Below are 13,908 nucleotides of genomic sequence, written 5' to 3'. Positions count from 1 at the left end.
AAATTTTATTTTTAATGGTTATTTATTGTAAATCTTATAATTTTATTTGAATTTATTTTAGTATAAATTTTAGAGACTATTTATATATTATAATTAAATATGCAAAAGTTTATCATACAATTAACTCATTTATTATAAAATTTTTATGATAAAATCAAATTTATTATTATTTGTGCTTTGTTTTATTATTTTTTTTATCATAGAAATAAATTTCTTAATGGTCAGATAAATATGTATATTAGAGTATGGTTTAGGCCTACTCCTACTTTTTTCAACCATATAATTTGGTTTTCTGTAACTGAAGCAAGAGAAAACACCATTTTATTTCTTTGAGATGGTGAATATTTTCTAAAAATTGGAGCAATTAAAATCCTTAAAATGTTTTCATTCTTCATTTAGTTAATCATATTGCGATTTTGAATTCTTAAGAATTTGCATATGGCTTTTTATCCATATTGAAATTATTTTTGTTGTTAGAAAATACTAAGACTTCATATTTTTGATATTTTCTTCGAGATTTTTCTTATTTTAGAGGCGAGTAAAAAGTCAGTTCTTTATTAGGGGCCCATTTTTTTTTGCCCTAGGCCTCTAAAAAGTCGGGACCGGCCCTGCCTTCACCTCAAACTAAGTCTTCTCCGCAATAGTTTCTAAAAGCTTCATCCCCAGCTATTTACTATTCTTTCCCTGACGGGACTCACTAAAAGTAATAAATATGCGATTGATGAACTTTGATCTCCCAGATTTCACTCACAATAGTTAATAACACTTCCTACCTCTTGGATAGCAATTAAAGACATAAACCACAACTTTACCATCAAGCTGAATTGGCTTGATTTGATCAATAAGAAAAATTTTGACGACCTTCAAAACAAAGTAGATTACAATCTTCCTATGTTAAACTTACATAAGTGTTTCAAAGTCTATTCCTGTTAATGAATACCTACCTATCAAGTAAGCTACGTTGGCACCAACCTTACCCTAGAAAATTCATGCCAACTCAGCGGTCAAATTTGTTTTTATTCTTGTATTTTGTAAAACTTATTAAAGTGCTCTAAAATAATCTTCAGGCATCCATCATGCCTTGAGTTCAAATACCATAGTTTGTTCTTTCATAATAGTGTTCACTAGATGATGATGAATGAACAACAACATTGGAACCATCTAAAATATATAAGCCATGTATTTTAGACCAATTAGTTATGATCATTTCACCATGTGAAATCTTCAACGTCCCGTGTACAACTCTAGTGCAATAGCATAGATCATCAAACATGCTTATGGATAAAAAAATCACTTGAGCTCCGGACAAACCTCACATTGTGAAGAAGAAACTCATGATCATCAAGCATTTTGTTCTGGACTGGGCCGAGCAGGCCCAACCCTTGCCTGTTCTGGACTGGGCCGAGCAGGCCCAACCCTCGTTGCCAGCCGAGCAGGCCCAACTCCCTTGGGCCCGATTACTAGCAAACGATAAGGGCTGCCCCTCGCGAAGACCCTGACCGAGCAGGCCTAAATCTTTGGGCCCACTCACTGGATAACCACCGAGAGTTATCCACGCACGAAGACCACGCGTCACGTCTCAGCGAAGGATTCGGTCAACCATCTCCGAACCCTACGCTATGTGCATCCAGAACGTGAGTCTCCTGCTGACTCAGCCCTAGCATGGGACGTTCTGGCAGTTCCCTAGCACGTGGGCCTCCAGTTGGATTTGGCCCAATTAGGGAACCTTGGCCCAGCGCTGGGGGCTATAAATACCCTCTTTCACTAGAGGGTCAGGTATTCTATTCTTAACTCTAAACCTCATTCTCTGATAGCTACTGACTTAAGCATCGGAGAACCTTGCAGGTACCCCCCCCCCATCTTGCTCTTCAAGCCAGATATTGTGCCTTGACGATTCTCCTGATCAGGTACGATCAGTGGCGCCGTCTGTGGGAACCTTGCTCCCCCTTCTTTAACAAAGATCAAAGCATAACCTTTCACCATCGTCATGGCCAACAACAACATACCTAGTCCTGATCCCTTCGTCCTGGAACAACTGATTGAAGATTCCAGCCGCGAACTGACGAATCGCCGTCGGCAAGAACGTACTTTTGTCGGACAGAGGCAACAGATTCAGCACATTCAACATGTGCACGGCCTTCAACAAGTCCAGAACGTCGAACAAACCCATCCTGAAGGACAAGTTCAGAACGGGGAAGATGGGCAGACCCGGCCCCAGACTGAACCAGACCAACTCCAAGTGGTGAATGAAACTGATACCCGTGACGGGCAACCCGCTTCCTCGTTCACCCACACCTCTGGCAGGCGAAGAAGCCGTAGCCCAGACGAGGAGGAACAGATCAACATTCCCGAGGGCGCTGATCCGACCGCCATCCTCCTACTCAAAGAGCTGCAGAAGACCAACCGCCTCATTCGCCAACAGGGCGACCGCATCCACGACCTGGAAAGGAAGCGACGATATCGCTCCCCCCAACGGAGACGCCATCGGTCACGTTCCTATTCCTCTTCACGGTCTCCTCCGAGTAGAAGTCGCAAGCGCAGTCCATCTAGGTCTCGCTCCCCCTCGAGAAGAAACCGGCGCCAGCGGTCTTATTCCCGCTCTCCACCTTGAAAGACTCGGAAGAATCAGAAACCTGAAACCACTGAAGCCAAGAGTCTCTCACCCGAGCAGGAGCACCGAGGCCCCTCCAAAGCCATGCAGAAAGTCCGCGAGCATTCTCCAAAAGACAACCGCAAAATCTCGGGCAAAGCACGCACTAAATCCCAGCGGGGCAGACATTCAAACTCCCCTGAACCTAGCGACGAAGAGGATTTCCGCAGTCCCTTGTCCGAGCAAATCTGGCGTGTTCGTCTTCCCCGGGGGATGGAAAAACCACCAGCCTTGGACCACTATGACGGGACCACCGACCCCGATGACCACATAAGGAGCATCGAAGCTGTCATGGACTACCATGTGGTACGAGGATCCATCAAATGCCGCATCTTTCCGACCACACTAAGGAAAGGCGCGATGAATTGGTACAGGAATCTGCCCCCTAACTCCATCCACTCCTGGACTGAACTGAAGGATCTTTTCCTAAGCCACTTCACCGCGTCTCGTCGGCAACCGAAATCAGAAGCAAATCTTGAGGCAGTAATCCAAGGTACCAACGAATCTTTGAGAGACTACCTCGACAGGTTCAACAAAGAAGCTGTCCAAGTGCAGACCGCGGACTACATGAAGAGGTACCTACTCGAACGAGGGCTCCTCCCCGGAAGCGACTTCAAAAAGGCCATCAAGATTGAGGAGGTCCACTCCATGAACGCCCTCCTTCGCAAGGCTCAGGCCTTCATCAGATATGAGGAAGCAGAGGCTGCTACCACGAGAGCGTCACGGGACAACGACGCCGCTCGCAGTTCAAACCATGAGCCCTCAACTTCGAGGCGCGGGCACGAGAGAAGGAAAGACGACAGGTCTCTCGACATCAAAGAACGCCGGAGACCTTCTGGTCGTTTCAACGAATATACCCCGCTGAACGCCTCACGGGAAAGGATCCTAGCCGAATGCCAAAACACTGACTTCAAAAAGTCGAACATCAGACCCCCGAAGTCAAACCCCGCGAGGCCAGGAACCGACAAGTCCAAGTACTGCAAATACCACAGGAGCCATGGACACATGACCGAGGATTGCATTCACCTCAAGGACGCTATTGAAACACTGATCAAGGAAGGTCGCCTTTCAAAATACACACAGAAAGGGGAACCTTCCCGAAGGGACGACCACAGAAACTCTGACGAAGGGAATTCGCCGGACAACAGGCCCCTACAAGTAGCCCTGTCAGTGACCCGACCTGAAGATTTCATACCATCGGTCGGGGCACCTGCCGCACTCAGCAAATGGGAAGGATTCCCATTCGCCATGGTCGTCTCCAACGGCGGAGATCCGGGCTCTCTCACCATCAGTTCAGTGAAGAGAAAGTTCGATGAGCTGCTCAGCGCCAACGCAGACCTCGGCCCCACACTGAGAAAGTTCCGAGGGAAATCCGAACCAATCACCTTCTACCTGGAAGAGCTACCCGGCGGAGCTCCAAACGCCACAATTCCTCTGCTCGTCCGAGCAAGAATGGCGAACTTCGATGTTCGACGGGTCCTAGTCGATGAAGGCAGCTCGGTCGACATCATGTACTCCCATCTCTTCCGGACACTCCAGCTGGACGACTCACACCTCACTCCCTACGTGGGTTCAGACCTTCAAGGCTTCAACGGAGCTACCACTAAACCATGGGGTTACGTCGAGCTGATTGTCACCTTCGGAGAAGGGGAGGCTTCTAGGCAAGTCAAAACTAGGTTCTTGGTGATCGACTGCAAAACCCTGTACAACTGCATCATCGGACGCCCCACTCTGGCCGAACTGACCGCCGTACCCTCCACTGTCCACCTGAAGATGAAGTTCTACACGAGGACCGGACGAGTGGCCACCATCAACGCCGATATTGAAGCAGCCAGAAGAATCTTCGATGCCTCCGTCAAAGGATTAGAACTGATCGCTCCGCCGACCAGCTCCAACAAAAAGCCAAGGACCGAAGACAAGCATCCTCGAGGAGACCAGCATCAGACAACCAACGTCAGCTCAGTCGACCTGGACGTCCGGTTTGTAGAAGAAGAACAAAAGACTGGGGAAGAGACGAGGTCGAAGTCACCTCACCCCTTCCGACCAGTTCCGGACGGAGATTTCGAGCTGGTCCCCTTGGGCGAAAACCCTGACAAAGCAGTGAAAATCGGTAAAGGGATCCCAGACCTTCCGAGGAAGCAGCTCATAGCCTGCCTTCGAGCCAATGCTGATCTGTTCGCCTGGAGCGCCGCGGAAATGCCCGGACTCGACCCTGAGGTCGCCTGCCACCACCTCTCCATCAATCCAGCCGCAAAGGCCGTAGTTCAACGTAGGCGTCGGCAGTCTCCCGAGAAAGCGGAGGCTGCCGAGAAAGCTGTAAAAGACCTCCTAGAGGCAAATTTTATTTCCGAGGCCAAGTATTCAACTTGGCTCTCAAACGTTGTACTTGTTAAGAAATCTAATGGAAAATGGAGAATGTGTGTTGATTATACTGATGTTAACTGGGCATGTCCAAAAGACGCCTATCCTTTACCAAACATTGATAGACTGGTCGACAACTCGGCCGGCTATAAACTATTGTCTTTTATGGATGCTTATTCAGGTTACAACTAGATCCCCATGGCGAGGAGCGACAAACAGTACACGGCGTTTATGACCGAGTCGGGCAACTATTACTACAACGTAATGCCCTTCGGCCTCAAAAACGCGGGATCCACATATCAACGGATGATGAACAAAGTGTTCCGAGGGAAGATCGGCGACACCCTCGAGGTGTACATGGACGATATGATTGTCAAGTCTCGAGGGGACACCGACCACACCTCTCATCTCGAGCGCGTATTCGAGCGGGCCAGATCCTGCAAGATGCGCTTCAATCCGGAGAAATGCACCTTCGGCGTCCGAGCAGGAAAATTCCTCGGTTTCTATCTGACCGAACGGGGAATAGAAGCCAACCCGGATAAATGCCGAGCGTTCTCCGAGCTCCCCATTCCTAACAATAAAAAATCCATCCAAGTGTTAAACGGGATGCTCACTGCGCTATCACGTTTTGTCGCGAAATCCGCCCAGCACGCCCTCCCTTTCTTTAAACTGCTACGCAAAGAAGCAACCTTTGAGTGGTCCGAGGAGTGCGAGCAAGCACTGGCACACCTCAAGCAAGTACTTTCCTCGCCGCCCGTCCTTTCTCGACCCGACGACAACGAGCCTCAGTATCTTTACCTGGCCGTCTCAAACGAGGCAGTCAGCGCGGCTTTGATCCGAGAAACCGTAGACGGGCAAAAACCAGTGTATTTTACCAGCAAAGCCCTACAGGGACCCGAGGTACGATACCAACAGATCGAGAAAGTTGCCATGGCCCTAGTAATAGCGGCCAGGAGGCTACGATACTACTTCCTCGCCCACACAATCTTCGTTCGGACGGATCAACCCATCAAACAACTCCTCAGCCGACCAGACATGGCCGGCAGAATGTTAAGATGGTCCCTCGAGCTTTCGGAATTCGACGTACAGTATGAAAGCAGGAAAGCATTAAAAGCTCAGGCGCTAGCGGACTTCGTAGCCGAGATGACCTCTATCGCCGACTCACCTGACACAACTAAAGACAAGTGGACCATCTACGTAGATGGCGCGTCGAGCAGCTCGGGAAGCGGGGCAGGCATTATCTTGGAAAACAACGAAGGTCTTATCATAGAAGTATCTTTAGTCCTCTCCTTCAACACGTCGAACAACCAGGCCGAGTATGAAGCCCTCCTCGCGGGACTGAGACTCGCCGAGGACATAGGGGCACGAGAGGTCAAGATCTACACTGATTCCCAACTCGTCGCATCTCATATAAGTGGCGAATACCAGGCCAAAAACGACGTACTCGTCGAATATCTCGCGCTCGTCAGAGATAAGATGAAAAAATTCGCCAAAGCAGAAGTCGAGCATATCCCCCGAGAACACAACTCGCGCACCGACATACTGTCCAAACTTGCGAGCACGAGAAAGAAAGGGGGAAACAAATCGGTTATCCAAGAAATTCTGCCCAGGCCAAGTGTAGGCGAAAACGCGCGAGCTCTACAGATATTCGCCATCGGGGACGACCAATGCTGGATGACCCCAGTGTACAACTTCCTCACAAAAGACGAGCTCCCCGCCGACGCGAAAGAAGCCTCAACAATTAAGAGACGAGCGTGCTCATACACTATCCTCGAAAACAAGCTGTACCGACGAGGTTTCTCCATCCCCCTCCTTAAATGCATCGATGCCTCGCAAGCACTAGAGGTACTCCAGGAGCTCCATGATGGAATCAACGGCCAGCACCTCGGTGGACGGTCACTAGCTAGGAAAGCCCTCAGAGCCGGCTATTATTGGCCGACCATGCAGCAGGACGCCAAAGAGTACGTCAAGAAATGCGACAAATGCCAGCGTCACGCCGACATGCACCTGGCACCACCAAACGAGCTCAAATCTCTCTCCTCACCTTGGCCTTTCTCTACGTGGGGAATGGACCTCCTCGGACCTTTCCCGGTCGGCTCCTACCAAAACAAATACGTGGTGGTCGCTGTAGATTACTTCACAAAATGGATAGAAGCTGAAGCGCTCGCTAAAATCACATCCCAAAACGTACTCCGATTTTACAAGAGGAACATACTCGCTCGATTCGGGGTACCACAGGCGATAATAACCGACAACGGCACCCAGTTCACGGACAGAAAATTCCAAGAATTCGTGGCCAAACTCGGGACAAAGCAACACTTCACTTCGGTCGAGCACCCCCAAACCAACGGACAGGCTGAAGCCGCCAACCGGGTCATTCTCCGTGGATTGAAGAGAAGGCTGGGCGAAGCGAAAAAAGCTTGGGTCGAAGAGCTACACAGCGTCCTCTGGGCATACAGGACGACCCCATACTCAACCACGGGCGAAACACCATTCAGGCTAACCTATGGCACCGAAGCCGTGATCCCCGTGGAGATCCGAGAACCGTCCCGTCGGACCGAGTCACCTCTCGAGGAAGAACTCAACGACGAAGCCATGAGAGAAGAGCTCGACATGGTCGAGGAGATCCGAACAGGATCCTCCCTGCGAGAAGCGAAATTGAAACAACAAATAGCGTTAAAACATGACACCAAAGTTATCAAGCGCTTCTTCGAAGTCGGAGACTTAGTGCTCCGTAGGAACATGAAAGATTCACGCGAAGGCAAACTAGCCCCAAACTGGGAAGGTCCGTACCGAGTGTACGATAAAACCGAAAAAGGTGCGTATTACCTCGAGAACCTTCTCGGCGAAAAACTAGCTCGACCTTGGAATGCTGAAAAACTCAGACGCTATTACAGTTAGAAACAACCTAACGCTACCCGGCCGCTCGTGACGAACACGAGGAAAGCTGGGCGAGGACTCGCGCCATGGTACAAGCGCGTATGCTCCACGACAGCTTCAGTCGGTTAACCCTACCAGGAGGCAAAGCCGACTACGCGGCGGGCCTTACACGCAGACCCTCCGCGGAAGTACCTGCACGGCAGAACCCCAGCTCGCGATGGGATCGTTCACGCCGCGAGCACCTGGCCCCGACCGCGGCCTCGAGCTCGCTTATAGCGCACACCTGCTCTGCGCACCCGGACCGTTCCCCACACGCCCGGGCCATAAACCTCGGTCGAGCACAAACATAATTCGAGCATAAACATAAAGCATAAAACGGCAAAATCAGATAAGCACAAATAAACATTGGAGCATAAAACGGAATATTAAAAACCGACCAAATTGGCCGGGGATATCCAAATATTACAAAAATTATACCGCCCAACTAGCTACCTTGGCGCGCAGGCCACAAAATATTGGCACACAGGCCATAAAACATCGGCACGCAGGCCACAATAATAAAAGACTGGTCAAACATCGCCATCTTCGTCCTCGGCACCGTTGTCCTCGCCCTGGGGCTCCTGCTCGTCTTCCCAGTCCTCGAACTCCGGATTTGATTCAATCCGCCCGTCCACGACCTTGTGATATGGACCAATGCCCTTCGTCACCAGGCGCGGGTTGAGGACTTTCAGCTGATCCACTGCAGCTTTAAAACCGACCCCCAAGGTAGCAACACAGTCGATCTCCAGCTCCCAAACCTTGCCCAAAAGCTGAGAACGCGTCACCAAGGCCTTCTCATCATCATCCTCCTCGGCCGAAGGGAGATGAGCCCTCTCCAACTCAGCAACTCTCTCGCGGAGCCTTTTTCCCTCGGCCTCCAAGTCCGCAACCTTGTTACGCTCTTTAACGAGATCCTCCACTATGCCGCTCTGGACCTCATACTTGTCCTTGTACCGTTCGAACTCGTGCTCCAGCTCATCGTATTTGATCTGGAGAGCATCGTAGTCCTTCTGAGGACAGACTTTCTGAGCATTAAGAGCCAAGGCCAAGGCGGCCACCCTCATCATCCCTTCGAGGTCCTCGGACAAATCCTTGTCTCGAGCCACCCGGTCCCGCCTGACGATGTGCCTCACCTCCTCGCGCTCGAGGAGAACATTTTTCTTTGAGAAGATTCCCCTATGCAGAGTACAAGAAGGCAGCACTATGTCCTCCTCGGAGGGGTTGTCAATGATAAGAGGACGAAGCTCCCCGGTCCCGTCATTCTTTTGTTTCTTTCCGGCTGGAGAACCACGCGAGGTCGTCCCGACTGACGAAGGAGAGCCACTGTCAGGGACACCCGCGGCAGCCGCCTTGACCTCCTCGACCCGCGATCGTTTCCCAGACACTTTGGCGGCCCCCTTGTTCTTGGCCCGCATCTTCGTAACTTTGTCGTGCAAGTCGGCCATTTTTCCTGCAAAATAAAGAGTTAGAACCAAAAAGGTGTTGTTTGAACAAATAATAGTTATCTCACCTAACAAAATCATAGCGTCCCCGTAACTTCCGCACTCGAGGACAGCTTTGGTGTTGATGTGCCGAGGCTCCAGCATAGGGCCTCCATCTTCCTCGAATAGGGGATCCCCGTTGGGATATGTACATATTGCCGGTCTAAACCCGTCCACAAAAGAAGCGAGCCGCTGATACCCCCCTGTATCACGCTCATTGAGATCCTCGTCCCGGAAGATGTAATAGTCGGTCCCGTGCTCGAAATGGTTAGGTTGCCACTCTAACGGGAACCGGGCAGCTGGGCCCACTCTCCTCACCCTATCCTCAATATACTCGCGCTCCTCGAACAAATGATTATCGGCGTCAGGAGTGAGCGGCTTAATTATAAAATACCGACTCTTAAAATGCTTGACAGAGTCCTGGTAAATGGCGAACAGCTTCTTCGGCTGCTTAAACGACACCCAACTCCACTTGCCGTCCGGATCACGCAACCTCTGCAAATGAAAAACTCTGAAGAAAAGGGGCAGAGTCGCTTCGACCTCCAAGTACCCGCATACGATCTCAAAAGCACTTAAGAACGCTAAAGCGTTGGGGTGAAGCTGAGACGGGCAGAGGCGCAACCAACTGAAGACACTTCGTTGCAAATGAGTGAAGGGGAGGCGGAGACCAGCCTCCTTAAAGGCGAACTCATACATTGCGAAACGGGGCCCGGGAAATTGCGAGCAGATCCTCTGGTGAGATTTGGGCAGAAAGGCGCCCCAAGAAGGCTCCTCGTCTTGGTCAAGGTCCTCGATGACGTTAAAGGCTTCCTTGGGACGACTCGTGAAGCGCGATGCAATCATCCTCGGAGCAACGGCCACCCATTCTTCAAGTGCCCTAGGGGAGGTCTCGACAACGGGAGCGTTCTCTTGCGAGCCAACAGCTTCGTCCCCATCTGAAATGTCGAAGACGACATCATCCTTGTTCTCGTCGGCCATTTACCTGAAAAGCAGAGGAAACCGTGAATTCGACTGATCAAATCCACCCTTCCACCGCAAGTCAAGTGAAAGGGCGAGGAAAAGGGACGAGGAAAACTCCCCCAATCGTCAAATGGTCGACGAGCTAAAGTGCCCTCAGAACATATACGTCGCACGCAGCCGAGGTCGGCAAACTCATGCCCTCACCGAGACGTGCAACCTCCACTGCTCGTGGCCTTCATACTACTCTCTAGTAATCCTAAAAGCTGGACGTCTCATTCAAACGTTCTAGCTCCGTTCACTCAAAACTCACTCGGCAAACGCACGGGAGAAACGGTTATCTTCTAGGTTTACTCGGCTAATTAATAAACCCTTCTCGTCACGCTCATCAATCATGCTCGCCTCACTCAAAACTAATACATAAAACTTAAATAAAAACATGAAGGAGACGAAGAACTTACTTGGAGAAAGCGAAGAAGATATGAACGAGACGAGGAGGAGAGCAGTGAGCGGATCTTGAAGGCTTGGGAAATGTTAAGTGCCAAATGAGTGACCTCCTCACTCCTTATATAAGGAAAGAAGGCCAAAGGGTGTCATGATGGCCTAGGCAGCCTAGGAGACGCCATCATTGCCTACACCCCAAAGACGGCTCCCTCCACGAAAAGCTGCCACGCGTCCCAAAGATCTTGAGAACTCCAAAAGACGCCGTCTACTTTCATCCTTAGAAACGGCGCAGTAATGATTACAGCCTGTACAGCTGACACCTGTCAATCACGCTAACGAGTGACAACCAATAAGGTTAAAAACCGAGGACAACAGACGACAAAGCCCTCGAGGAACCCAGGACTTGGAATCGTTGCCCGTGCTCGGCTAAACCTCCTCGTTAAAGTCATCACCCTTATAAGGCTAACGACTTGGGGGGCTCCTGTTCTGGACTGGGCCGAGCAGGCTCAACCCTCGTTGCCAGCCGAGCAGGCCCAACTCCCTTGGGCCCGATCACTAGCAACCGATAAGGGCTGCCCCTCGCGAAGACCCTGACCGAGCAGGCCCAAATCTTTGGGCCCACTCACTGGATAACCACCGAGAGTTATCCACGCACGAAGACCACGCGTCACGTCTCAGCGAAGGATTCGGTCAACCATCTCCGAACCCTACGCTATGTGCATCCAGAACGTGAGTCTCCTGCTGACTCAGCCCTAGCATGGGACGTTCTGGCAGTTCCCTAGCACGTGGGCCTCCAGTTGGATTTGGCCCAATTAGGGAACCTTGGCCCAGCGCTGGGGGCTATAAATATCCTCTTTCACTAGAGGGTCAGGTATTCTATTCTTAACTCTAAACCTCATTCTCTGATAGCTACTGACTTAAGCATCGGAGAACCTTGCAGGTACCCCCCCCATCTTGCTCTTCAAGCCAGATATTGTGCCTTGACGATTCTCCTGATCAGGTACGATCACATTTTAAGTATGATTGTACCTATATCATAAATCTTGCAAATCTTATTGTCACAAATATGAACTTCCGCTCCTTCCTCTAACTTCGAAGTCTCGAAGTATTCTTTTCTTGAATACATGTGATAAGAGTAACATGGGTCCCTGAACCAACCATCTTCAATATTCAAAATCGATACCACTAATTCACTAGCTCTCTTATAATAATCCTCATTGAAGGCAACAATAATTTGAACAAAATCTTCATTGTCCTCCCTCTCGGGACAACCCCTTTTGAAGTGATAAGGTTTCCTGAAAAATAAAGCATTTTAATTTTGACTTGTCAAACCTTTTTGATTTGGATATACCTCTACGTTCACTCCCCCCTCTTGAGACATCAAGTCTTCACCATTATATTCTATCTTCAAATGTTTCATCTTTGAAAATTCTTTGGATCTCACAGTCATCTGAACTTCATCCAAAATAATTATACATTCCTTATCATAAAGAAGGGTATCCTTAAAGTTCTTAAAGGATCAGAATAAAGAGCCCGAGAAAAGTATAACCTTGTCCTCATCTTCAATCTTCACCTTAATATTCTCCATATCATCAATGATCTTGTGAAATTCTATCAACTACTCCCCTATGGATTTATTCTCTACCACTAGGAATGAGTAAAGTTATTGTTTCAAACACAACTTGTGAGCAAAAGACTTCGTCATATACAATAATTCAAATTGTTCCCACATCAAAGATGCAATTTTCTCCTTGATGACTTCCCTTAGAACTTTATCCGTGAGGTATAAGATAATAACACTTTTCCTTATCTGCCATCTCGATCTTCTCTGATTGTGTTAGACGTGCAAGCATCGATACCTCACCCCTCAATGCTTCAATACACTTTTCTTGAGTAAAAATTTCTTGCATATTCACTTTCCACGACCCAAAATTTATCTCTCCTTAAAACTTCTTAATCTCCCATTTGGAACCCATGGTGCTCACTTGTAAACAAAATTACTTTGTCTTACGGTTGAAGCCACTTGTTGTAAAATTGAAAGGTTCAATCACACCAAAAAATTTGATGTGTGAGGACAAAGAATAATGACGAAAAAATAAATTGCCTTCAGCAAAAATAACTCTTTTTGCAATATGACAAAAACGTAACTTGATAAAAGAAGATAAAATAGAATATACAGAATAACTTATTTACCTAGTTTGATAAAACGCTCTACTTTGAGGAGAAAAACAACTCTCTTGTTCACTATACATCCAAAAGTTGTTACAAAAGATTACAAATGAATTACAAGAAAATAGTCATCCAAGTTCCCAAGAACAAACTCTTTTTTTTACCCAAGTGTTTCTCAATTTCTCCAACTCTATATATGAATCACACAAGTCTAAGGTGTTTAGAAGTGTTTCTCAATCCCATTAGATACCTCCAAAGATTGTCCGAATTCCAAGAACTTCAAAGAATTTCAGCTTTTGTCTCTCTATCTTTCAGACTATAGTCTAAATGTTGTAAAGACAAGAATGACGAAGATACATATTTATAACTATTAAAATTTAACGGATACTTAACAGATCCAAAACACAAATCATTAACAAATTGATCCACAAACCAAAACAACCTAACCCAACACACAAACACTACTTGGACCAGATCACATGCCAAACAAACTTGAAATGCCCACAAACCGACTAGACCGTTGCCGACTTGCTACTCATCGGCGACCAAACTCGATGTTGTCACACTGGCCTCGCTGTCAGCCTCTATCGACTTCCAAGATGATTTTTTATTTTTACAATCTCAAAACATATTTCATTTCTCTTTTTCAATAAAGATTTTATGATATATTTGAAATTCCAAAGGAACATTAATAACTCTTTTTTATTATACCTTATACTAAGAGTTATTTTCTGAATTTAGATTCCGTGCTAGGCCGTCTTTGAGGGCGTGCAAGGCGGACTACCGCACAGGACCTCAAAATTTTCACAACTAACTTGTAGCTAAATAGGGTCTCATAAAATATTTATAATGGTTAAACTATTGTCAAATAGGGTTATATTTATTTTTCTATGATTAACTACGACTAATCTACACAGGACCTCCGAA

The 13,908-nt window shown here is 48.0% G+C and overlaps 1 protein-coding gene across 1 annotated transcript; it reads left to right on the top strand.

The window, feature by feature from the left end:
- Positions 1–1,987: 1,987 nt before the first annotated feature.
- Positions 1,988–2,611, top strand: LOC131605642 (pre-mRNA-splicing factor CWC21-like). The gene has a single exon (XM_058877976.1). The coding sequence runs from the start codon at positions 1,988–1,990 to the stop codon at positions 2,609–2,611; it is 624 nt and encodes a 207-aa protein (XP_058733959.1).
- The last annotated feature ends 11,297 nt before the right edge of the window (positions 2,612–13,908 follow it).

The sequence above is a fragment of the Vicia villosa genome, linkage group LG5, assembly GCF_029867415.1.
Source record: "Vicia villosa cultivar HV-30 ecotype Madison, WI linkage group LG5, Vvil1.0, whole genome shotgun sequence".
Classification (NCBI taxonomy): Eukaryota; Viridiplantae; Streptophyta; class Magnoliopsida; order Fabales; family Fabaceae; genus Vicia; species Vicia villosa.
The sequence above is the reverse complement of the archived record's forward strand: the minus strand, read 5'-3'. Positions and strand labels throughout refer to the sequence as shown.